Consider the following 24,329-nt stretch of genomic DNA (forward strand, 5'->3'; position numbering starts at 1 on the left):
TTCGCGCAATCACCAGCCACCCGCACGCTGTAGCAGCCCTACCAGTACATGCATCTGCCTCTTGCGGGTGACATCATCCACCAATGTCTCCACTTCGACTATAGAAAGTCCTGCAGCATACCTCCAAGATCTTTCAATTTCCGCTCTTTCATCACGGCCCGTTTGGGCCCCGCAGATGATTGAGGTGGAGCGGCTTTGAGTCTCTTGACCGGCCGGTCGGTATATCCCTTAATACGACGAAGACAAATGGGATCATAGCCAACAGCCTGATGGATCTGTTTTGAGGTCGCGCGTAAGACTTTAAGTGTCTTTTGTCCCACTTGCAGAGAGAACATAGGAGCTTCAGCAGGGAGGGATGATTGTTCTGCACCATCAATCTCCAGGGTCTTCGTGTAGATGGCATGCAAAGACTTAGGCACCTCGCCTATGTCTACAACAGCCCAGCCCTCCAGCTCAAGACCAACCGTTGCGCCAACAGGAATTACACGACAGCCATTCAGCACAAGGAATTGCAGTGCCGGTAAGTCATGAAGATAACGCAGTGCAGCAGAGGAGATCTCGGATTGATGTTGCAACATCAAGACTCGCAAGTTCGCGAGCCCCTTAGAGGTCTGTGCCAGCTCAGCCCATGACCGCACAATTCGATCATTAAGATTGACCATCGGTGCCTCGCTTTCTTCCTGAACGCCTTCAAACTGCAATGGCGTGGCAATCTCGAGCGCAACGAGATTTGGGATATTGGCCAAGCCCACGAGATCCGGGACTCTAGCATGTGTGGCAGCAAGAGTCAACGTCGCTTTCCAACTCAGCGATTCGCTTCTGACCAGACCTAAATAATCTTGCATGGCCATGAGGGGATTCTCGACTTTCATCACACGGTGCGGAGCCAGTTGGCGGAACTCCTCTGGATATGCCGTTGCGAATACTTTCCAGGCATGGCTAGTTTGTTTTTTACTTTGAACGCGAAGAAGTTAGGCTGTCATAGTTGGTTTGAGAGCATTGGCACCGCTTACCACTTGCCAAGGCAATCCCACAGGGACTTTGCAATCCGCCATGGAATAGAGACAAATAGCTCGGGTCGAAGGTCCCTCTGATCCGACAGAGCTTGCCGCATTGCTGCATGTCTCAATGAAGGTGCCCCGCGCGCATTGGCCTCCTCCCACCCTTTCCATCCTTCAGGCAGAAATGGTGTCTCATGGACCCACGATGCACCCTTTGACAAGGCCCGGGAGGGCTTCTCGAAGGACTGTAAGTAGACTTGACCACTATTCCGATCAACCACCTCATGGGGTCTTTCTCGATCTAGGAGTGGTTCTGGGATACTCTCGAAGAATTTGTCCCATCGACTTCTCTTTTTAGTTCGGGGAGGATGTGAAGGCTCAATCGCGATTATCTTTCGGGTATAAATGCGTCCAGGACTCGGATCGTGTGATGGGCATGTCATAGTGACGACTGATAATTAGGAGCTCTGCTTCAAAGTCTGCTCTGGTCATATAACATTGTGGACCGAGATGTCTCTGATCTGGAGACGCGGCGATAGACGAGCACGTGACTGTGTACTACTTATCTGTTGATGTATTGCAGATTTATCACAACAGTAACGGGTTTGACCTTTCTGCTGCTAAGAGGAAGAGACAAAGATAGATAAGGAGGATAGGTATGGAATAGGCTGCGTATGCTACGTATAATTCATCAAAATGCAACGAAGTACTCACTCAATCAAGCCGTGGCCCAGAGAGGAATCTCACCCCCGCGTCCGCCAGTCACCAAATATGATTAACTACCCAACTAGGCAACCCCACTGACCCGAACCGCGCCGCGTCCTTCCTCCACCGCGAAATGTTGTCCTCCGTACTCCGTCCTAGTAACTTACTAACCACATCTACTGTTGCCTCTCCACGGACTACACTTCGATGATACTTGCTTTTCTCCCTCTCTACATACAATCAGACGAGACACTGTTTTTCAACAGGCAGGCTATATGCACTAGCACATGCACTAGCACATGCAATAGCACTGCCTCTTCATGTTTCAGCCGGAGACGGCATCTCGCTTATCCGTAATCCGTACTATGACTGCAGTAACAATTCACAAGGCAACGAGCAGTCATGGAAGGCGATGTTGACGCATATGCATCATGCAGGAATACACGGTGGGCAGTCTTGCCAACAACTCAGGCTGACAAAATGAAGCGCTTATGTTGCCTTACCAAATCTATTCTTGCCAGGAAGTGACCGAATTTCCAACCGGCTGCATCCCTTGCAGGCCCAGTGACCAGCCATCACCTCTTCTCCGGTTCCTGCACATTCCCTGCATCTGACGAGGCCAAATGGCAAATCTGTTGGTCTGTAAGGAAAGATCGCCAGCGGTCAGCCGCTAAGCCTCGAGCTCTGATAGGGTCACAAGCCCTTGCACGCTGACTTGGGCGCCAAGCGGCAATTAATCAACGCGATTGAAACGCCTTTGGTTAGGTGTGGTTCCTCGACCGCAAAACCCCACCAGATACATTCAGCCTTATGGTCTACTCTTCTGACTGACTGGCGAAGTATGACTCAGGTTAGCTCGCCCGAGTCGAACTATCTAACGACCCACTGCCTTGTGGCTTAGGATATGACCCATCTAGCCTACCAGACCAGGTGGCTCCTCTGGCCTTATAAAAAGGCATTATCCGTGATGCATATCTGCATGTTAAGCCAAAACGAAACATTGTTTGGCCTCTATTACTTCACAGCGAAGTTCAACTAATACAGTCATAATCTTCGTGATTTTGGACGAAACACTTATTTGACAGGCATAGCATCTTCCAAGAAAGCAACGGCGCAGCCAACATGAGCTCCAATAGACAACCCAAAACCCCTTCAGTACTTCAACGAGTCGCGAAGGTCGTTCATGCATTCAAACGGGACTCAAGCATGTTGCAATACCTCTCGTCTTTTCTAACAAAGCCTTCCCCTACCACACAGATGGCAAATGAACGCCAACATACTGTGTGGCTGTTCGATAATACAGCGTACCAGGCACGAATCTCCGGCTCAACCCAACCCAATTCGTGGCGGGCAGAAATTGTTGCTTGCGTGTTCCAGAAAGATAGTAGGAAAGATCTCAGCAAACTCGTTGCTATGGTTGCAGACCTCATCGGCCTGGATGGAGAGATTGGCACAGATAAAGAGACTCGCCATCGGATAGCAGAGCGACTTCAGCCATTCTTGCATCACACGGCATCCTCGCATCTCATGATGTTAGAAACACCCCTACCGAACAATGTCACCCAAATTCATCAAATTGGGCCTACAGATGACGGTGGCATAATCTGTCAAATAGTGGAAGCAGAAAGTGGCCATCTCACAAACGGGGCCAGTATACGCTCATACCTCCGCGGCTGGGCGAGCGAGGTGTCGATGAGCACGACGTTTGCAGGTCCGCAGGGTTGGCTTGTTATTTCCGACATTGACGATACCATTAAGTACACCAAGACCTCCGAGTCAACCGGCATCCTTCGCACAACTTTCGTGGAGGAGCCAAAACCGATCGCTGGAATGCCTCGGCTTTACGCCCATCTCCAACGTGACCTTGCGCCCACATGGTTTTACCTTTCAGCTTCTCCATACAACCTGTATCCGTTCTTGCATGGCTTTATACACACCTACTTCAGCCCTGGAACCTTGATACTACGCGATACATCGTGGTTGGATGTGAGTGAGTTGGTCAAATCCTTCAGCGTCAACACCATGGAGTACAAGGTGGATCGCGCCGAGAAGATCCATGGCTGGTTTCCACAGCGACAGGTGCTTTGCATTGGCGACTCAACACAGAAGGACCCGGAGGCGTATGCCGAACTTTACAAGAGACATCCAGATTGGATTCAGGCAATCTGGATCAGAAAGGTCACGGATGTACCTCACTTGCACGAGCAGAATATGCCGGAGAGGTTCCAGTCTGCATTCGACGGAGTGCCTGGCCATATTTGGAAGGTCTTTGAGGACCCTGCGGAGTTAGAGCACGATGTGGGCGGGCTGAATAAAAGCCATGTGTTGGCAAAGTCACTGAGAGAAGACTCAGCCGATCATGAAGGATCAGGCGATTCAGTGATGTCGAACTAGCAATTGGGTGTTGACTCGTCAAAAAGGTTGCTGATATAATCATGTTTAATTTCGGCGTTACGTCAATGGCAGGAGGATGTCATAGAAACGTCAAAAGCCCATCGTGGCTGCAGGGATCGGTCATTAAAATCAGCGATCGAAACTCACTCGGCTGTGACCCATCGTTTGGTGTTTCCACGGTTCAGGTTTGCACCTCAAAGTCTTATATTCTGTCTTCGGTCTCTTGACGACACTTTATCAACTGCGCCACATCTTATCAGTTCCAGATTGTAAACTAAGGACAATTCCGACGATTACACATCGTCCACGATGTTAGAGCAAACATCTGTACCATCCACTATGAGAGCTCTGTACTTTCGTCCAGCTTCAACGGCTATCACCGACCTCACCTCTCTCTCCGCCCCGAGGGTAGACTCCTGTGTTGAATTTGATTCTGAATTTCAGACGCCGATGCCGTCTGGAAATGAATACCTGATCAAGGTGAAAACAGCAGCATTCTCTCACGATGAATTGCGGCTAGCTACTATCTTGAATCCTTCTAAATCTATACCCCAGATTCCTCTGCACTGCTTCTGCGGGACGGTTGTTGATACACCCAAACACGACCAGCGTAATCCTGGGCCCCCTAAATTCAAGGTCGGCGACGTCGTCTTTGGTCTAGTCAACTACACGCGAGACGGTGCCGCAGCGGATTATGTCGTCACTTCGGAGGACGAGATTGCATTGAAACCCCAGAATATCAGTGCTGCCGAGGCAGCCACGATCCCTCTTCCTGCCCTTACAGCGTGGCAATCGCTCTTTACGTACGCTGGTCTTGTTCCTGAGGATGTCAAGGAGATGAAACAACAATTAAGGGTCCTTGTAACGAATTCTCGGAACAGCGAAGTTGGAGCCCAGGCATTGCAGCTACTTCGGTCACGTACCCTGTTCCCCTATCGATTACCATGGGTCTGCGCAACTTGCGATGCTGAGGATCAGGAGGACTACCTGCGACTGGAGCATGGGATCGAGGAAGTTCTCTACGCTCCACTTCCTTTGCCCCAAGATTATGACCTAGGAGCCATCTTCCGCCAGAATTGCTGGGCTCCTGTAGATCTTGTCATTGACTGTGCCGGCCGTCAAATGTTCCAACAAGCGCACTCTCCGCGCGTCATCAAAGACAACGGCGCTGTAGTTACTGCAGTTGATTCTACGCCCGCCCAGAATCGAGATTCTGAGGGTAACGGCGAACCGCCCAAGAACGGAGTCTTCAGCCGCTTCGTTGCGGTCCAGCCAGATGGAAACGCACTAGAACGCATCGCTCAGTTAGTGGAAAGCGATGTGGTTCGAGGTCGCGTCGAAAGTATTCATGATATCAACCGAGGAGCTGACATGCTGGCTATGGGAGCGGCAGGCGCCGGTGGTGGTCGAAGAGGCGGAATGATGGTGATACATGTTAACTGATTTCCTTCCGCCGCTCGAGTCCTTGTCCCACGCGCCGTTATGATTTATTCCGATGATACTGTACTTTACAAGTTTTGTTTCAGCCTGGACTTAAGGCTTTGGTTATCGTCTTATCACTTGATACACATGTGTCTTCCTTTATGTATTATAGTACTACACACCTGTATTAGAGCTTACATTTACACTATGCCGTAGACATTTTTCTATCCAGGTGCAGTGTTATGAGCGGAAGCCTCGGCCTTATTCCTAAGAACAGCGGGAAATTACAGCGGAGATAGTATTTTACGACGTCAGAGCGCGTAGCCGCCAGTGACCAGCTGACCGGAGAGAGAGTCAAACATTGCGGAGATATATGTGACAGAAATCCCTTCATATAGACCTTCTATGCATGTACCTTTCGTGACCCAGGTTCCTGGAAGGCAGAACTCCACCGCTGCAGAAGACCTAAGAAGAACGGAGTTCCTGTTTCTGCAGAGCTTGTTTTCCCCATATGCCCTATACCCCCGTATGGAGTTTAACGACCTCATCTACTTCTTGCAATGAACGCACCCAAGGCAATGTTTTCCTACATGGGCTACGACTTGCGAGTAGTAGAGGTGCTTTCCCTACCGAAAAGAATGAAAGAAAACCACCTGTTCCCGGCCCTCTTGCCAATTGCCCGTTTCCTGCCCTAAATACAGTAACATATCTAAACAGGCCCCGCGAATGCTCGCACCAAAGAGCAGACAGACATGACTCGAGATGGGCAAGGGAGGGGTCTGAAACAAGAAAGACGATAGGAAGAGAGAGAGTGAGAAACAAGGATAGCAGCCCTGAACTCGATTAATCCGGCCAAAAGTACGTGTAAGAAGCATTCTCAATGAAGAAATCGAATCGGTAATAAAGTATCTCGTACAACAAGTCAATGCAACGGACCGCGTTCTCAGCACAGCAGGTTCGCAGAAAAACATCATATCACTCTGCGACAGACCCAACCCGGTACGCCGGTAATAGTATACTGCCAGAACTGGCATGGGAAAAATTGGAGAAAGAACTCGAGTCCCTAAGAGAAGGCAGTGCTGTTTTGCTTTTCTCATTCTTCGAAAAAGATAGAGGATGCAGTTGATGGTAGAAAACAATGAATAGAAAATGGGGCTGGGGGCCTATAGCAGAGGACAGGGGAGGAGGAGGGGTAGGTTGGGTTGAGTTAGGGGGCCGGGGGGCAAGGCGCGAAAGAAATCTGTTACAGTAGTGAATCGAGTCTAGTGAAAACGCTCAAACATGCTGCCACAATCTGTGCGGAAGAGAATGTCAGCGACCAATAAATGTCTGGGCCTGGCAATACGTACCTCCAACTGAAGCTCTCGATCCTTAGCCTTGTTCACCTCATCATTGATAGCCTGCGCCAGATTGGCTCCAATAGCCTGCGAGCCGCCCGGCCTCCGGCCAAAAGGCCACTGCGAATATTCGGCCAACAACTCATCCACCTGCGCGAATGCCCGTTCTCGAGCCTCGTGGCTCATTGTGACCAGCGCATTCTCCAGCACATTGGCCGCATAAGCGGCGCATACCATGGTGATCGTCCGTAGGTATCGGAATTCAGCATCCTCAGGAAGCCAGGCGTTGCCGGGAAGGATGACAGTGCGACTGCTGCAGATGTTACGAACACGACGGTGGAGGTCATCCTTGGCGCCGCCGTCAGCGACGGGGTGCGTGGCCATATCGAAGAGGAGGAAGTTGCGTTTCTCGGTTCGCAGAATGCCCTTGTCGACCAGACCCTTGGCGAGACGTTCGCGCACTTGCTTCAGCTGGTAGCCAATCTTCATCAAGTTCCATGTTTCACCTAAGCCAAGAAAAATCAGCTTCTTAATGCTATATCGGGCAAAATAGGAGCTCCATTGTACGCACCGCTCAGTAGATCAATCCAGGAGTTGACACTCATCTTCTCACTCGACTTCATTATTTTCAACGCCTCGTCCAGCAAGACCTCGCCCGTCAGCGTATCATCGATCACCTCAATCACCCGATCGGCCAGGGGGAAACGTCGCCGAGAGGAGTCTTTCTGCATGCTAATGCGACCGCGGAGGGCCAATTCGATCACGATGCATCCACGCAGGGCATACGAGATATTCTCGTTCCAGAACGAGAGGTAGCCCTACAATAGTAACAAGACCGCGGTCAGCATTTGAGACACGGCCCCCGTAGCTCAGCGCCCCACAGAGAAAGCCAAGATAAGGAAAGCAAAGGAAAGTGCCGCACCTGTTTGTCCTTCAATCCCAGTAAAAGCACCTCCTCCATCAGGGTGAGCTTGGGCTGTTTGCTGCGCTCTTCCGTCTCGCTGATGTCTCGGGGATCGAACGCGATCTTATGACCATTTTCGGCGCTGGTGAATGACGTTTCTGGCACGCGATTGTCCAACGAAGAACCATTTCGTGAAATTGGCGAGGAGACTCTGCTGTCATCGTTGTCTTCTGCGCCAGCGACTCGACCGCCACCTCTCCGGCGAGTCAAGCCCCCGGCTGAGGCCATGAGGATATATCGAAGAGTTTGGGGGGGTGGGTTGTTTTCGATGTGGGTGGGAGGTGGAAATGGGTGGGTTTGGCGGGAGCGGGGAGGGGGAGGCGAGAGATCAGAGGATTGAATGAAGGGGAGTAGGGAAGGGCGGTATGGCTGGATTGGCTCGTGGTTTGAAAGGTGGTGGTGCACACGCCAGAAATGAGGTCTATGCCGGTATCGCCTGCGACATGAACTGATTAATGAAAAGAGTCGGAGAGAGTTGAAAATTGTAACAAAGCGGATTATTTCAAAAAGGGAAGAAGAAGCCGAGATGAGAGACGGGAATCAACTATGGATTTAGGCGGGAAATGTTCCAGGGGTGAGGGGGGGGGGGAGGAGTGGAGTGGAGTGGAGTGGAGGAGGAGGAAGAAGAAGAAGAAGAAGAAGAGAGTGAGTGAGTGAGTGAGAGAGTGAGAGACAGAAAGATAAATTAGAGAGAAAGGAGCAAATGGCCGAATAAAGGAGTCACTCAGCCAAATAAGAGAGATGAAGCACCACCACTCAACAATCAAGCTACCTACTTACTCAACAAGCAACAAGTCTAATTCAACAAGGAATGACTGTAATTCAAGAGTGAGAGAAAGACAGAAACAGAGACAGAGACAGGGAGACAGACAATCGCTCAGAATTACAGGCGATTTGGCGCTTTGTCGTCGGTCCTTTTTTAGTCTTGCTTCCTCCACTGACGGTTCGGCCCTCAACGGTTTGGACCAAGCTGTTTCTGCTTCCATGATACTTTGTATGCTATCATACTGCGCTCGATTGAAATTCAATTCACAGACCAGTCCCACAGCATCCTCAGAATGTGCCTTGCCATCTCAATCATCGCGCCCCATCACAATGGTTACTCCCACATTCTCCCTATCGGAGCACCCCTGTTCACTCCACATGATCTCCCCCGGATCGCATCATATCAGATCAAATTCACCTGTCCAGCATGACTTTTCGCTTGTCTACCGTCTGTGGTAGTCTTTGCTCAACATATACACCTTTGATTCCTGCTTCATTGACTGCTACACAACTCCGCTCAATAGCAACCCAGTGATCAGCTACACGCGCTACGCCATCACGACACAACGAGCTTCGAATCAGTCCGAACAGCATTCCCAAGGGTGATATACACGATATAGTAGAGTTAAAAAGAGCAGAGGCATGGATCAGCATGCAGGGTAGCATCCACAGCTACCCGGATCCTCCGCAGTGGCGAGTCCCACATAGATACACGCCATTATTCCCTTTCAACTTCTCTATTCTAATCCTCCAACAACTTCCCCATTCCTCATTACACGGGGGTTTAGTGGGCTGCAGTCAGGTCAGTCGCGAACTATGAACCCAGGAAGAACCAAATGAGAAGAGGGGTAACTCACCATCGGGCTGAGCAAGGATGTACTCAACAGCCTTGTCGACTATAGCGGAGTGCAATCAGTTTTTACCTCCATTCACTTAACGTCAAGCGATCTCTGTAGTAACTTACCGCTGTGGATGGAGTCGGCCTCCTTGTCGGGGATCTCAATGCTGAATTCCTGCAGGTAGATCAGTCAACGCACCATCGTGGCGGGCTAAGTGTGACAGCCGTACCTCCTCGATGGCCATGACGACCTCAACGGTATCCAAGCTGTCCAGACCGAGATCGTTTGTGAAGTGAGAAGCGCCGTTGATCTGATGAAATATCGTTTAGAACAAGAACCTGTTGCCGAGGGATTTTCGCCCGAAGTCGGAGCACAGCGGGTATCGATTCGAATCACTAACCTTGCTGGCGTCGGAGACCTGTAGCGCATGAGAATAGAAACGTCAGTTCACTGCAGTCATTGTTGTCGACAATTTAAGGCCACAGGCAAATCCAAGGCCCTGGAATATGACTCGACGCACCTTGTCGAAGTTCTTCAACAGGTTGACTATGCGGCCCTCAACCTCGTCCTTGTTCAGACCGGCAGGAGCGGAGTAGAGACGGACACCCTGGTAGGCGAAGCGAGGAGCGAATTGAGCTGGGCGGGCGACAGGAGAGCTACGGATCTGGAAGGGAGCCGAAGTCTTGACGGCACGAGGCACAGAGGCCCGGAGGGAGCGGACGACAGCGGAGCGGAACATAGTGAAGTGTGCAAAAGGAGGGATTAAAAAGACCCGTTTGATAAGAATTAGCAGGGAGATGTGGGGGAAGGGGTGGGAGATTGGGGGAAGTAGTAGAGACGGCCAGATGGAATGAAGCTGGGTTTGTGACTTTGGAAGTTGGATGCAGTCGGTTTCTGTTCTGTTGCGGCTCGGAGCAGCAAAATCCTGCCGCCGGCCAATCAACGGGAGGGAGAAAGCCATGACCTAAGCCCGATTCAATGAGTGCAAACTGAACCAAAACGAAACCTGGGACTTGCTAGACACTTGAACTCTGCCTCAACTGATTCCACCCCCTCCACTCCAATTGATCCTCTTCCACCCCCCCTCCCTCCTCCCTCCACTTACTCTATCCCCAGGCTCATTGCTTCACAATGGCTTCCACTAAGTCGGTCGCCAGACTTCTGGCCTACTCCCGCCCATCGCCCTTCGCTCTTCGTCCTACCCCCATCGGCTCCATCGCAAACTTCTCCTCCTCAGTCACCCGCGCTGCCACACCAGCTGGTCCTCCTCAACCGGGCTTCCGCTTGCCTCCTCCGCAAAGATGGGATCAAGCCGAAGAATCTGCCCTCAACAAGGCCACCAAGTACTTCCTCATGGCTGAGTTGATGCGCGGCATGTACGTCGTGCTGGAGCAGTTCTTCAGACCTCCGTAGGTGCCACCCTGCCTTCGCAAGCTTCCCGCCAGACCGAACCTCGACGATGGGCGACTCAAGCCTTCTCGTAACCTCTCATTTTATACATCCTTCACGCCCACCATGTCTTTGCGCTTCCTTTCTTGAAAGGACCACCTCCGTGTATCCGAATCATCAGCTAACGCGAAGAAACCTCGACAGTTACACCATCATGTACCCTTTCGAGAAGGGTCCTATTTCCCCTCGTTTCCGCGGCGAGCACGCTCTGCGTCGTTATCCCACCGGTGAAGAGCGCTGCATTGCCTGCAAGCTCTGTGAGGCCATTTGCCCGGCCCAGGCTATCACCATCGAAGCCGAGGAGCGTGAAGACGGAAGCCGTCGAACGACCCGCTATGATATCGACATGACCAAGTGCATCTACTGTGGCTACTGCCAGGAGAGTTGTCCCGTCGACGCTATTGTTGAGAGTGAGTCGCTTTTTAATTACCCTTGAGTGTACCTCTTAAGGGCGCGCGATTGACCGTACATCGATTGTAGCTTCCAACGCTGAGTACGCCACTGAGACCCGTGAGGAGCTGCTGTACAACAAGGAGAAGCTCCTTGCCAATGGCGACAAGTGGGAGCCCGAGATTGCTGCTGCCGCTAGAGCCGACGCTCCTTACCGCTAAGCCGCATTCTGCTCGAAGCCGATTCAAAACAGCATTTGATAACATGCGGAGTTGATTCTTGACACGAAAGTAAATGCTCCGCTTGTCGTACTGTTGGGAAGGACAAAGCAACAAAAAGGGGAAAATATTTACTTCGAAGAATGCGGGAGAGCTGGGCGATCTCTCATCATACTGACCGCGACTCGGCCGCCCTGCCCTTCCACTTCTCACACCTTGTACATAAACTAACGCTCGCAACCCTATCACAACCCGATGTTTTCTCTGTATTTGTCGGGCTCGCTTCCAGAGGAGTGTCCTCTGCAGGTGCCCGGATTCCGGCCCGCTCTGGTTTTGTCTGCTATCGTGTCTCCGGTATTGAAGGGGTGTATTATTTTTCTACATGTCTCGATTTTATATGTCTGGTCTGTCAATGTCGCGGTTTCTGGTTCTTTCCCTAAGAGTTTCAATTTGAGGAAGTGTCTATCTCCTTTGTTTTAGATGGCAGAAGAAACCACACGGAAGATACAGACTTCTGAGCGAGTTTAGTGTTTCGTTTATAAGGTAACAAATTTTATCAAATTTGTATCAACAGATGTTTGAAAAGTAGACGCTGCCTATGCACATATGCACATAATTTGGGGGAACACAAAGATGAACAAAAGAATCAGAGGAAGTAAAAAAAAGGACCCCCCCAGTAGGTTAAGTAAGAACTCCCCAAACACCATATCTCCAGATGATGACCCGCACTCAAACATCACACCCATTCCTTTAGTAAACTTTTAAGAGCACACACACAGATGCTTGTTCTTTTTTATTTCGGTTCTGGTGAATCGTCCTTGCTCCTCCGTCTCTTGGTTCAAGTCGAGTTTGTAGATTGGAGCGTAGGTATGGTAGGTAGTGGGAGTGGTAGTGGGTAATGTGCAGTTGATATTACACGTTTTGAGAAAGAGACAATGGGATCACCGAGGATCGTCACCGCTCAGTCACGGGAGGAATGGAGGAAGGAAGAAGGAAGGAAAAGAGACGGAGATGGCAAGAGAATGAGAAGGAGGGTTCGGCCTTTTCTGTTTCTTTCTGCTTATTTCTTCTTCCCACCGCCAGACTTAGCCTTGAAGCTACCTTCAAAACCCGGTCTGGCCTTCTTCTTGCCTCCTCCAGCGGCGGGCTTCTTCTTGCCCTTGTTGCCGCCCTTCTCCTCGCGACGCTTGCGGAGGTTCTCCTCACGCTTCTGCTGCCGCACTTCCTTGCCGTGCTTGACGGCGTCGATGCGCTCCTTCCACTCACGCTCGGACTTCTTCTTGGCCGTCTCCTTGCGCTTGAGCGCCTTCTTCAGGAGCGAGGTATCGTCGCGGACTCGCTCGCCGTGGGCACGCTTCTTCGCGTTCAGCCACATGTCCTTCTCCTCGATATCGGCGCGCCGCTCGTCGTCCATGGAGGCCAGCCGGGCCTTCTTGGCCTCAACGGCCTTGAGAGCCGCAGCTGGGTCGTTGGCAGCGTGTCGCTTGGGTCCATCGCGAACGCTCTGCAAGGTGGGGTCGGCGTGCTGGCCATCACCGAAGACGACACGACCGAAGGAGTAGTTGGCGTTGCTGGAGGAGACCGAATCTGCGGGAGAGCGAGGGGAGGCGAGAAGGGAACCGGATCCACCAGGAGAGAAGCGACGGGCCATGGCCTCGTCCTTCAGCCGCTGCTCCTCCTCGCGAGCCTTTTGACGCAACTCCTTCTTGTGCGCTTTGCGCTGCTCGGCTTTTTGTCGGCGCGCTTCGATAAGCTCTTGACGATTGCGGGCGGGCTTGCCGTTCAGTCCATCGGCGTGACGAGCAGCTCGGAGCTCGTCCAGGCGCTTCTGGAGCCGTTGCTTCAGCTGTTCGGAAGTAGGCTTGAGGGGCTTGAGGTCATTGGAGGTGGAGGTCTTGGAGGCATCGGTCGAGGGGGCGATAGAGGAGATGGAAGAGCTGCCGGACTGTGGGTTGGACGCATCAAAGCCAGACGAATTGGGAGTTGATGCAGAAGAGGACTCGGTTTCATCTTGTTCAGCATCAAACTCGAGCGAGAGTCCCTCCTCGGGAACTACTCCCTCAGCGCTGTCGCTTTCGTCGCTGTCCTTGGCCTCGATTTCGTTGTCAACATTTTCGCTGGCGGAAGCAGGCTTGGACCCTTGCGCAACTTCGGCAGCAGAAGTCTGGTCCTGTTTAGATTGTTGCTCAGCCTCCTTCGCTTTCCTGGAGGCTTCCTTGGCCTTCTTCTTCTCCTTCTGGCTGGCCTTCTTCTGCGCCTTCTTGTCTTCCTTCAGTTTTCTGCGTGCTTCGGCGGCTTCATTCGACTTCTGCGCACCCGCATCTGCTGGACCTTCAATCTGTTTTTGCTTCTTGGCCTTCGCGTCACCTCGTTTCAGACCTTCTCTGGGCTTCTCAGAACCAAGTTCTCCGTCCTCAGACGCGGCTTCTTCCCCAGCTTGCTCTTCGTTCCGCTTGCGCTTACGTGCATTCTCATCCATCACATCCTTGGCCGTCTTGACATTGTCAGGATCCAACTTGGCCCGCTTCGCTTCGCGAGCTTGCTCCTTGGTCTGCTTCTTCTTCTGCCATTGGTCCTAATGAAGCGATTGCGATCAGCCATGTCCTAAGCAGCGGCTGGATGGTACTGGAGACAAGGGTTTGAAGAGGAGACGAGACGAGACAAAGGACAAGAAGGGTTTTTTGCTTGGAGCAGGAAAGGAGAAACCTAGGTGAGCACGTACACTGCCATCTTCACCATAGTAATTTTTTGCCGGAATTAGCGACAACAGACCATCGAAGGCCTGGGCGTGGTCTCGCAGCCGTTCCTGATGAGAGAAAAAAAATGTCAATCTCGGGATCAGGCACACAGCAATGCACGGGGCAACACACCTCGATGTCATCCATTTCTGCGAGAGACAAAAACCAGCAGGCTGTCCAGAGGTCTCCAATTAAAGACTGTTTTTTAAAGAAAAAAAAAACAATAAAAAAAAAGCTCAAGGAGCAATACCAGCGCCGGATCTGGAGGTTGATGGGTCAAGGTAGCGAGAGCCGCGATACCATGAAAAAATTGGGGTGGGCAGGTTGAAATCTTGGCATTTCTGGTTCTCCGCTCGGCTGTTCACCGCCCGCGCACACAGATAATATTCGGCTTATCACCGCCAACTGGTTATGTAAAGTCGGTGATTACGAGGGTTGGACACGTGCCTCGTCCTGTCAATAATACGGAGTACTATGTTGATGGCAGATAACAGGGGGTCCGTCTCTCAGCTTGCGATACTTGCCGGTTTACGTTCACTTCATGTGTTTACAGGCTTTCTACCTAAGTCGCATATACCAGTTATATATCACACCTGCACCACCAGTTCTTTCACATTCAGAGACTCAGATCCGGATACCCTGTCATCTAACCCAAAACACCCCTCACTCTCAATCCTTGTTACATTGTCGAAAGGCCACGGAATCGTCCAGATCAGATCAAACCTAAACAAAATCTCGTGGTATCAGCCACCGACTTGTTCAATACGAGGCACGGATGGGTCCCTCTTTCTCTACGAGTTGACGAGTTACTAGACATAACACTCCAACACTCACCGCTCTTCAGGGTAGACGGGTGGATTCTCCGAGCCCAAGGCGCTGACGATCTCGGCCATCTTGCCATGTCGCCATGAGATCAAAATGTTCCCGAGTCCCCGGTAGCCACGGATCTTCCGCGCCACACACCTCACGTGGTTACGCTTGCATGATGTGTCGATGGGCAGAGAGAGGTCGGCAGCGAGAGGGAGGACGGTCTCGTAGGAACGACGGTGTTGGCCAACTGTAGTATTCTGGATCAACAACGCCTGTGCCAACCAATAGGTAGGGGAGCTGCGGTTTATCAGAAGCTTACGGAGATTGATGTGCGGTGCCATGATATGTCCGATATTATAGGGTGAATTCGCGCCGAAGACGGAACGAAGACATTCGGCGCGTTTGAAGCCATCGGCGTTGAGACCGCTGTCGCTGGGGTCCGGAGGCTTCTCCCCATGACGGATCAGGTAGACGGTTGGCTTTCCGGGGTGGGAGGGGATGGAGGCACCCAGGGTAGGAGTGATTGCGGTGAGGAGGTAGAGAATGTGGACCAGAGAGAGGGCGATCATCCTGGTGTGCAAACAGAGCTTTGAGTAGCTGTGATACAGCTACTGGTTCATTCTAGTGTATATTGTTCCTGTCTTTCGAGACTATGATGTCTGCTCACCGGTAGGTAGACTGTCGCTCCGCATCGCAACGTTACCAGAGCGTCGGTGGACCTCAAGACTTAAGGGTCTGTATATGTACATCGAGCGAGCGATCAAGGAGAAGAGTGTGGGAAACCCGTGGAGATTTAAAGATCTAAGTATGGAGCAAGTGATAGCTGAGGGTTCGTCGATCATCAAACCAAACACCAACGATCGACGCAATGCATGGGCAGGGCTGCAGGCGATCAGGCTGCTGTTGCTATGAGCGAATTTTGTTGTGCGACTGACATGAGATAGAGAACCCACTGAAGATAGGCGGGCGCTCTTGATCTCGTGCACGAAGCTAGCATTGGCGTTGATTGGGACAACAGCTCGGTCAGGCGGCCGGTCCACATAGAGTTCAGCTGAGGTTTTTGTTTGCCTCGGGGGTCTCATCCTTGTATGATCCTGAAAATCGGACCTTTAGATCCAGTCAGATGATGATGATGATGTGAGCCGGGCCTGTTTCCTTATTCCTGCCTATCTCGGGGTCCTGAATGAGGACCGTGGGGAAGCTTCAATGGTAGATGTCCGATCTTGATCTTCGGGGGGTATATGCTCCTTGAGAAAGCTAAATGAGCAAAAAGTATATAACATGGCTACTGCCAACCAAGGGTTGTTATCCTGGCGATTTGCCTTGCAGCGCTGACGCTGCTGAAGCATAGTACACGGTAGTTAATTTATCTGAGATGTACTCAGTACTGTACCCGGATGATGCAAGGTAGCCCTGAGGCTGACCCATGATACTAAGTTGTAGTTAATCCTGTGCCTAGCGGAAACCCCCACTCTCCATTAAGCGGACGCCCAGGCGAACTCGCTGGTGCTCTGTGCAAGTGATTGATTAAGCTTTCAGCTTGCGCCGAACATGGGAAAACTCTGTATACACAATACAGTCAAGCTCGAGTTGACGGCCGAGTCCTTGGGATGGATTCACTCCTTTGGGAGCGATAACCGCTCACGATGGGCTTGAGACTGGGTTTATCTATCCCTGTTCTTTGGCCAGGGAGACGAGAGCAGTTCGTCCGAGAGTCCAGGCCACTGCAGATAGATTGGCAACCAGCTGCCACAGCGACAGGTATCGTGGATGTGTGTACAGTGGTACTCTGTACATGCTGTAGTTGTATTAGGTAGTGAATGATGAAGTTGCCTCGGATTCTGAACCGACAGCACGGCCTTACCAATAGGAGTGAGTTACAATCTCCCCTACCATTGACTTATCAGCACGCTGATTTCTAGAAGCACCTTCCACAAGGCTTGGTCGGCTCTTTCCCTCTGCTCGGCTCTAAGCCCCAATCTCCACGGTCTACAGAGATTCAAGTAGACAGACCCGAGGGGAATCAGCCACACTAGCCTCTCTAACGAATTAACTGGTCTGTCCAACGCTGTTCTCCTCCACTTTTCCGCACGTATTCACTGCCCCCTTTGGCTTACGTATACTCAAGTATCTCAGCGGAAAAGGTCAGCTCGAACCAAAATTTCCGCTAGTGTATGAAGAAACATGTCTGCCTGCTTAGGGGGCGCGTATCGAAGAACGGAGGCTCCGGTGTACTTATGATTTTGTGAACCCTTAGAGTAAAAAATAGGACTTGGAGTTTTCCGCCTGGGTCGTTCCAAAGAGCTGCAACAGGCGCCAGATTGCAAGAAGCATCTAATTTCATCTAGCCGAAGATCCGGAGTTGCGATGGAACTAGCCAAGTGTACATAATTTAGCTTGTGCTCCTCTCAATAATTCGACCGGAATGAGAGCACGAAGTGGCTAGTAATTACTGTAGCCTTGGCATTACAGCCTCGGGGTAATCGGCATCACGCCATTAACTGGTACCGCTGCGGCCAAGCCCATCTTGAGGCTGTGCCAAGTAGTATTGCGCCACAGTGACTTCATATGAAGTCACGGTAACTTACTTATGCAGAAGTTGATGCCTGATTATGTTTCTGTATTTGGCTGTTCAGATTCGGATGATGGTTGAACAAGGTGACCAAGGATCATCATTGCCCCCATGACGCATTCAAGTAAAGTGCATGCTGAATAGGTGTATACCTACATTATGTACAGTACATATGTTTGTAGCTTGGGGGTTGTACCTTCACCTGCCGAGGAGAGAGGCTGAATCTGTAAAGTAAATGGTCAAGAGCACGCATTGGTTATCGGTCTCAGCCCTGTGCCCAAGAAAGCACATGGCTACAAACGCGCACAGCCACTTCGCACCGCATCGTGGCGGGGAGTCATCTGTTCGGATCACCACTTTGTGAGCAAACTTCTGGGCATCTCTCGCAGCCGACTGAAGTAATGCCCTGGAAGGTGCGCTTACCGGCTCGAGATCGAGTAGCCAGGAGCAATGGGGCCAGTACTGTCCCGCAGTGGTTTTTTTACATAGTGACAGCAGTGTGGCTCAGCTATACGCAGAAGTAAGATTGACATGTTTTGCCTAGTAAATCTCGCCGGACTTGGCGGGATTACATGGTGGGGCTCGTCCCCAGCAATTCCCAGACGAGGGGCTGGAGGGGCCAAAGAAACCCGACTGCACCTGCTCAGCCCTGTAGTGCCAGATCAGCTTATCAAGTGGCCAAAATCTCTCACTATAAAACGCTAAGGTGCCCCCTCCCCCCTCGTTCCATCATCCATCTTTCATCTTAGTACCTCCACAACATACTACTCTTACATCACACTTTATTACCTGAACCTCTCTTCGTCTCACCTCCATCGAGAAATTCCACATCACCATCATGTCCGGCTACGATCAGTACAACCAGGGCCAACAGGGCGGCTACTACGGCCACCAGCAGGGCGGTTACCAACAGGGTGGCTACCAGCAAGGCGGCTATCCTTCCCAGCAGGGCTATGGCCAGCAGGGCGGCTACGACCAGTACAACCAGCACAGCCAGCAGCACGGTAGCCAGGGTGGCTCTGCCAGCGACTACTATGGCTCTAGCGGCCAGCAGTCCCAATACGGTGGTGAGGGCCAGTACGGCCAGCAACAACAATATGGCCAGCACGGTCAGCAGCAGTACGGCCAGGACCAGCGTGGAGAGTATGTTCACCCTCATCGAATCACCTTGTTCTTAACAAGCAAGAATGATGACTGACTCGTTTCCTCCTCGTCTAGGTACAACCAGCAGGGTGCCCCCGGCGGCGCCCAGGAAGGTGAACGTGGCCTCGGTGGTGCCCTCGCCGGTGGTCTCGCGGGAGGCTTTGCCGGTCACAAGGCGGATCACGGGATCCTCGGAACCATCGGTGGAGCCATCATCGGAAGTATCGCTGAGGACGCCATCAAGAAGCACCGTCACAAGGAAGAGGAGCAGCAACAGTACGGCTACCCTCCCCACGGTGGCCCCGGTGGCCCCGGTGGCCCCCCTCCTCCCGGCTCTCACCACGGTGGCGGTGGCAGCATGATGGACCAGTTCGGCAGCTTCTTCAAGAAATAGACGGCTTTCCTCTCCGTGTCTGTTCTTGATGTCATGACCGTGCCTCAGTCCATGTGATTAAGCCTTTTCTTCCAATTATTTTGACTTTTTTTATCCAATTGTTACGGCTGGCCGGGGTATGGGAAATGAATAATAGTCTTTTTCTTCTCCAACTCTTTCTTGCGCTTAAGATTGCTCTGGCTTTCCTGAGACCGTCCTGAAGTTATTCCTACGGATGGAAATACATGATGATACCGACACTGGGTTTCCAGTATAACTAGCTTGGTAGTGGCTGCCCTACGAAGAATTATATTGTGTTTAAACTCATAACCTGGGGAATGCCTGCCTTGGTAGGAACGTAATTGATATATTAGTTTTATTTTTGTAATACCATGGTTCATATATAGAGGATGAGACATACAAACGGAGGATATGTTGCATAACACTTGAGGGATGACATGGCGGGGCAGTTTCCACAACCTACTACCGAGTCCCGACAACCCGACCCCGCCTTCACACTTCCATGCAGGTCGGGACGGTGAAGTAATGTAGTCGAATTATTGGTCAACTTGGCCTTGACTCGAGTCATGAGGTGATGGGCTGTGTCTCGACAAATTGGAGGATTTGCAACTGTATTAAACTTTCGAAAAAGCCAGGGGCAAATCTATGGCACAGTGCTTCGGCACATCCGGCGTCTCTCCGTTCTGCGCCATCCAGCGCATCGACTTCCCTGCGTCCGACCTTGACTCAAAAGCATAGCTTGCAGACTCAGCACAGACTCTACAGAGGGGAACCCGTAGAAGGCGATCGCCTTCAAACATTCAATCAGCTTATCGTCTTCGACCGCGTGAAAGGTCGTCTCGCCGTCGAGCTTGTGCTGGTAGATGCCTCGGACCTGATCATCGGTGCCATCAAAGGGCAGAACCTCCCGGTAGAACCGAGAGTACTCTCCGTTGATAATCTCGCCGGCGAGGATACCGGTCTCCGGATTGTCTCTTCGCGCCTGGCGCAAGATGCACTTGAGCACTTCTTCCAGGCGGGCCCAAGGAATGTCCACGAGATCGAGCTCGTTGGGACCCACGATGTAAAACACGGCGGTCGTTGCCGTATCACTCTTACCAACTAGGTACTCAATCTGCCTTGAATGATCAAGTATACAGCCCAGAGCTTGTCCGTCCATGGGTGCGAAGCCGCCGGGGCGTAGGGAGAGCTCACCTGGTCCAATCATCGTGGAGTTTGTTCAACCAAACTGAGTGAGTTGCCAATTGAGAGTAGGCTCAATCAAGGTATCTTATATAGTGTCACCATCGTGTGTTCACTTCGATGAGAGATCCCCAATTGGTAAGGCATGGCAGATCTATAGTATGTAGATTGTCTGTCAAGGTCTTGGAACAATCACCAAGACCTTTGTCTTCGGAGCTCTTTGACCGCATCAAGGTAGTAAGAGCTGTGCTTTGTTGCTGGATTCCGTCAAAGATACTTCCAACTTCCTCGAGCATAGTAACGAGAGTATAATTCCGTGATCAGGGATTGCCCTTGTTGACCGTCTTTGTCTCAGTCGAAGTTTCAACAATCTTGTACGAGCCTCGTGCAGAGTCAATACCTGCCTGTTAATCTGTACTTTCCGTGTGTTTGAAGATGAGCAAAGGCGTCTGCCAAGGTTGGCTTCCGACGCTGTGCTTTTATGGCAGTTGAGCAGAGTCAAGTAAGGAAAGCCTTCATGGTATACTCCGTACAGAGCAGTGGATTGATCATAGATCGGAAATGATTGCGACTGGCCTGGCCCGAAGTGGCCTAGCCTATAAATCCCTTATGCCTGAGGCCCCAAAGTGTGCGGCCAAGCCCGATCAAAAGTTCGAGCGGAAAGATTCCCTTCAACATTGCGAAGGGAACAACTACTCCGGACCCTACACCCCACACCATGATTGTCCGGCAATGTCTGCGGCAAAGTGAGTTATTATTGCCCTCAGCAGGCTCTTCATTTTGGCTTCGTTATAACTGACAGTTTGTTTCTTGCAGGCCGCCAGCTTCGTGCGCTCAACTGCCAATCGCGCGTCTGGGCCCGATTCTCCTCGACCGAGACGATTGTCGACACCCCGGCGCAGCAGCCCAACGTTGTGACTGCGACTCCAATCGAGGAACCCACACCATCTAGGAGGCAGGCAGGCGGAGAATTTGAAATCGAGAAGGTTACCTGGAACAAGGGCCTAGCACAAAGTCAGTGCACAATCAATCTTGAGTAGGCCCCCGTTACCGAGCCTGAATGGGAATCACTAACCACTTTCTTCTCTTTTGAGTAGAAGCTGACTTCCGCCGGCTGGGAACCACCTTGCATGCCTTCTACAATCCTGCAAAACTAATTCAAGACCCTTACCATTCTTCCGACATCACCCTCGAACTGCTCCTTGCCAACCAGACCCACCTCGGACACTCGACATCCCGCTGGAACCCGCAAAACTCCCGCTACATCTTCGGTATCCGCGATGGCATCCACATCATCTCCCTTGACGTGACCGCTGCGTATCTGCGCCGTGCGGCCAAGGTTGTCGAGGAGGTCGCCGCCCGCGGTGGCTTGATCCTGTTCGCCGGGACCAGAAAGGGTCAGAAGCAGATGGTGGTGCGGGCCGCCGAGCTGGCCGGGGGGTATCACCTCTTTGAGCGATGGATCGCTGGCGGTCTGACCAACGGCAAAGTGATCCTGGGTCGTGGCGAGACCAAGGTGGTCAATCTCCTCGACGAGGAGCTGCACGAGTTCAGAGATGTGGCTGCCAGTCGGCCCGCCCTCAAGCCGGACCTGGTTGTCTGCTTGAACCCCCTGGAGAACACGGTTCTTCTGCACGAGTGCGGCCTCAACAACGTTCCGACCATCGGTGTCATCGACACGGATGCGGACCCCACCCGCGTCACCTACCCTATTCCTGCGAACGATGACAGCCTGCGTGCCGTCAGCCTTATTGCGGGTATCCTGGGACGAGCCGGAGAGGATGGTCAACGGAGACGAGCAGAGCTCGCCAAGCAAGGCAAAACCCTCTATAAGCGTCTCCAAGCAAAAGATCTCGGGCTCCGCTCTCTCAGAACGGAGGCAAAGGACGAGGAGAATGTGTCCGCAGAGGAGCAGTAGCTGGAGGAGGAGGAGGAGTGACTACGAAGAATTGGCGCTATGTAATTCTCTTTTTGATATCGTTTGTCTACCCGTTACTGGGTTTGTACTGTATAGGGCATGTAGAGCTTTTTCTTGTTTTGCCTCTGGTGTTCAGAACATGTATCAATAAATATCATCAAATCATATGTTTTGAGGTCTTACAATGGGTGAATTCCGGTTCACCCGGATGGATTTTGTTCCTGATATTACATCGATTATGATTCTTGGCTTCACTAGGTCCTGAGGAATTGGACTCGAATTGCAGTCAGTCACCTGGATGATATGTTGCACTTGCAGTACTATAGAATTATTGTAATCTCAGGTGTACCTATTATCTCCTTGTGCTTCTCTAGATGTACTAGTTCTAGTATTAACCCACGACAGCGTACGGCGTGCAACCAACAGCCATGGATGGAATATCGGCTAGCGACATTGAGGTGTCCAATGATGATTTGATTTCCCACTCTGGTATCTCTCACCAGGTCAAAGTCAATAAACAATAGCTGTCAACCTCAAAACGAAGCCCTACCGTCCAAACTCTCCCTCGATCTCAGCGATTATGACCTCTCATATCAAACCGCCCGTATGCGGAATCTTTCACGAACCAGCGAAGAAACCCCCCATGCAGGGACTTAACCAGTAGAGTGCTTTTTCTAACTTTTGCATACCCAGCAACTACCGTCCCGTCTTCATGCACCCGATCAATAATCTCATGCCGCATGAGAGGATCTGATTGGCAGCGCACCTCCGAACGAGGTGTTTGTGGCGGTGATAGTGTGATGCATGGAGCCCTGTTCTTCTTCTTCTCTTTGCATGGGGGAGTGCACCCATCATTCCTGTCGACTCCCGTGTTCCAATTCCACCTGGATCCAACCCATTTCGGACCGGATATCGGTAGGTAGACTAGGGGGAGGGCAAGAGGAAAGGGAGAGTTGGGTTTCTGATATATCCAGACCATTGTCTTTCCTGTTTCAGAGGGGATGGGCTCTATAAAATCTAGCTGAAGTAACCTAACCTACACTATTCATCCACGCTTCTCAACCATCCCATTCTTCTCCCCTTCGTGCTGAACTTACGAGGTTACACCACCTAATTCCCCAGAAAGAACAGAGATAGAACCATCAAAATGCATCTCCAAGCCCTCCTCCCTCTTCTCCTCACCTCCGCCTCCCTCGTCGCCGCATTGCCAAATGCTGCTGCTGCTGCCGCCGCCCCGGCCGCCACGACAGGCGACTCCAGCTCCAGCTCGGGGGATACTGCGCAGTGCGCGAAGAGGTATGCATAACTGATTCTCGCTTGCGAAACCTTTCCACACCTTCCTCATCTGCACCTCGTTGAAAAAGCAGAAAAAGCTAATCAAGACTGCATAATACAGCATCCTCGACGCATGCCTGAAACAACTCCAACCGCAGATGAGCGCCTGCGGCCAGAATGACTGGAGCTGTCTGTGTACGCAGAGTCAGAATGTCTTGACGTATGTTTCTTTCTTTCTTTCTTTCTTTCTTTCTTTCTTTCTTTCTTTCTTTCTTTCTTTCTTTCTTTCTTTCTCCCTCCCAAGTTGTCTTGTTATTTGGGGTCGTATGAGTTGGGTGGGTGGTTGTATATCATCCCCACATCTACGCACTAACCTTGGTGATATATATACTTTTACTCCTTGACTCTGACCCCAACACCGAGACACACACACACAAACCACACCAGTAACCATAACTGACCCCAAAAAAGATGCTACAGCAACTGCCCCTCCGACCCAGGCCGCTACACCGTCTCGCAGCAGGAAGTCTCCTACTGCAACGCGGCACAAGCAAACTCCCTGCTCTACTCGACTTCTACCAAGGTGACCAAGACCGCGTCGGCAACCAAAACGATCGCCACCGCCACGACCACCGCGTACGCTAAGTCGACGGCGGCGTCGGCGACGGCCACGTCGGTCAAGTCCTCCGGGGCGGCGGCTGGGACTGCCGGGTTGGAGCTGGGGCTGGGAGTTGCGGCTGTCGTTCTGGGAGTTTGGGGGATCTAGATTGGGAAAGGTGGGGGAAAGAGTCGTGTATGGTGAGGAGGGACTAG

The 24,329-nt window shown here is 51.6% G+C and overlaps 10 protein-coding genes across 10 annotated transcripts; 5 read left to right on the forward strand and 5 right to left on the reverse strand.

Moving 5' to 3' along the window:
- Positions 1 to 98: 98 nt before the first annotated feature.
- BP01DRAFT_364913 (uncharacterized protein) lies at positions 99 to 1,444 on the reverse strand (the record flags this gene model as incomplete). The annotated part of the gene is made up of 2 exons (XM_025576339.1): positions 99 to 954; positions 1,014 to 1,444. The coding sequence occupies 2 exons, from the start codon at positions 1,442 to 1,444 to the stop codon at positions 99 to 101; spliced, it is 1,287 nt and encodes a 428-aa protein (XP_025432121.1).
- A 1,048-nt stretch (positions 1,445 to 2,492) lies between these two features.
- On the forward strand, positions 2,493 to 5,543 carry BP01DRAFT_338500 (uncharacterized protein; the record flags this gene model as incomplete). Its single annotated transcript, XM_025573327.1, has 3 exons — positions 2,493 to 4,090; positions 4,214 to 4,268; positions 4,380 to 5,543. The coding sequence occupies exons 1-3, from the start codon at positions 2,829 to 2,831 to the stop codon at positions 5,541 to 5,543; spliced, it is 2,481 nt and encodes an 826-aa protein (XP_025432122.1). The 5' UTR covers positions 2,493 to 2,828.
- Positions 5,544 to 6,765: 1,222 nt separating this feature from the next.
- On the reverse strand, positions 6,766 to 8,051 carry BP01DRAFT_294106 (GOLPH3/VPS74 family protein; the record flags this gene model as incomplete). Its single annotated transcript, XM_025571754.1, has 4 exons — positions 6,766 to 6,816; positions 6,872 to 7,365; positions 7,431 to 7,677; positions 7,782 to 8,051. 4 exons carry the CDS (start codon positions 8,049 to 8,051, stop codon positions 6,766 to 6,768), a joined length of 1,062 nt encoding a protein of 353 aa, XP_025432123.1.
- A 1,025-nt stretch (positions 8,052 to 9,076) lies between these two features.
- acpA (acyl carrier protein) lies at positions 9,077 to 10,308 on the reverse strand. The gene is made up of 6 exons (XM_025574781.1): positions 9,948 to 10,308; positions 9,828 to 9,845; positions 9,657 to 9,737; positions 9,553 to 9,601; positions 9,446 to 9,484; positions 9,077 to 9,380 (listed from the first exon to the last, which is right to left on the reverse strand). The coding sequence occupies exons 1-6, from the start codon at positions 10,164 to 10,166 to the stop codon at positions 9,373 to 9,375; spliced, it is 414 nt and encodes a 137-aa protein (XP_025432124.1). The 5' UTR covers positions 10,167 to 10,308; the 3' UTR covers positions 9,077 to 9,372.
- Positions 10,309 to 10,558: 250 nt separating this feature from the next.
- Positions 10,559 to 11,487, forward strand: BP01DRAFT_294684 (NuoI/complex I 23 kDa subunit family protein; the record flags this gene model as incomplete). Its single annotated transcript, XM_025571786.1, has 3 exons — positions 10,559 to 10,836; positions 11,021 to 11,286; positions 11,357 to 11,487. The coding sequence occupies 3 exons, from the start codon at positions 10,559 to 10,561 to the stop codon at positions 11,485 to 11,487; spliced, it is 675 nt and encodes a 224-aa protein (XP_025432125.1).
- A 1,057-nt stretch (positions 11,488 to 12,544) lies between these two features.
- Positions 12,545 to 15,601, reverse strand: BP01DRAFT_364919 (putative 60S ribosome biogenesis protein Rrp14; the record flags this gene model as incomplete). The annotated part of the gene is made up of 5 exons (XM_025576340.1): positions 12,545 to 14,059; positions 14,207 to 14,290; positions 14,355 to 14,420; positions 14,816 to 14,945; positions 15,057 to 15,601. 5 exons carry the CDS (start codon positions 15,599 to 15,601, stop codon positions 12,545 to 12,547), a joined length of 2,340 nt encoding a protein of 779 aa, XP_025432126.1.
- Positions 15,602 to 18,442: 2,841 nt separating this feature from the next.
- Positions 18,443 to 19,141, forward strand: hel10 (putative high expression lethality protein Hel10; the record flags this gene model as incomplete). Its single annotated transcript, XM_025576773.1, has 2 exons — positions 18,443 to 18,747; positions 18,823 to 19,141. The coding sequence occupies 2 exons, from the start codon at positions 18,443 to 18,445 to the stop codon at positions 19,139 to 19,141; spliced, it is 624 nt and encodes a 207-aa protein (XP_025432127.1).
- A 417-nt stretch (positions 19,142 to 19,558) lies between these two features.
- BP01DRAFT_24198 (uncharacterized protein) lies at positions 19,559 to 20,616 on the reverse strand. Its single transcript, XM_025571277.1, has one exon. The coding sequence runs from the start codon at positions 20,346 to 20,348 to the stop codon at positions 19,785 to 19,787; it is 564 nt and encodes a 187-aa protein (XP_025432128.1). The 5' UTR covers positions 20,349 to 20,616; the 3' UTR covers positions 19,559 to 19,784.
- A 385-nt stretch (positions 20,617 to 21,001) lies between these two features.
- BP01DRAFT_415189 (mitochondrial 37S ribosomal protein uS2m) lies at positions 21,002 to 22,417 on the forward strand. The gene is made up of 3 exons (XM_025579117.1): positions 21,002 to 21,069; positions 21,140 to 21,337; positions 21,421 to 22,417. The coding sequence occupies exons 1-3, from the start codon at positions 21,042 to 21,044 to the stop codon at positions 22,239 to 22,241; spliced, it is 1,047 nt and encodes a 348-aa protein (XP_025432129.1). The 5' UTR covers positions 21,002 to 21,041; the 3' UTR covers positions 22,242 to 22,417.
- Positions 22,418 to 23,388: 971 nt separating this feature from the next.
- Positions 23,389 to 24,282, forward strand: BP01DRAFT_364923 (GPI anchored serine-threonine rich protein; the record flags this gene model as incomplete). The annotated part of the gene is made up of 3 exons (XM_025576341.1): positions 23,389 to 23,537; positions 23,638 to 23,736; positions 23,988 to 24,282. The coding sequence occupies 3 exons, from the start codon at positions 23,389 to 23,391 to the stop codon at positions 24,280 to 24,282; spliced, it is 543 nt and encodes a 180-aa protein (XP_025432130.1).
- Between the last annotated feature and the right edge of the window lie 47 nt (positions 24,283 to 24,329).

The sequence above is a fragment of the Aspergillus saccharolyticus genome (assembly GCF_003184585.1).
Source record: "Aspergillus saccharolyticus JOP 1030-1 unplaced genomic scaffold BP01scaffold_11, whole genome shotgun sequence".
NCBI classification, from domain to species: domain Eukaryota; kingdom Fungi; phylum Ascomycota; class Eurotiomycetes; order Eurotiales; family Aspergillaceae; genus Aspergillus; species Aspergillus saccharolyticus.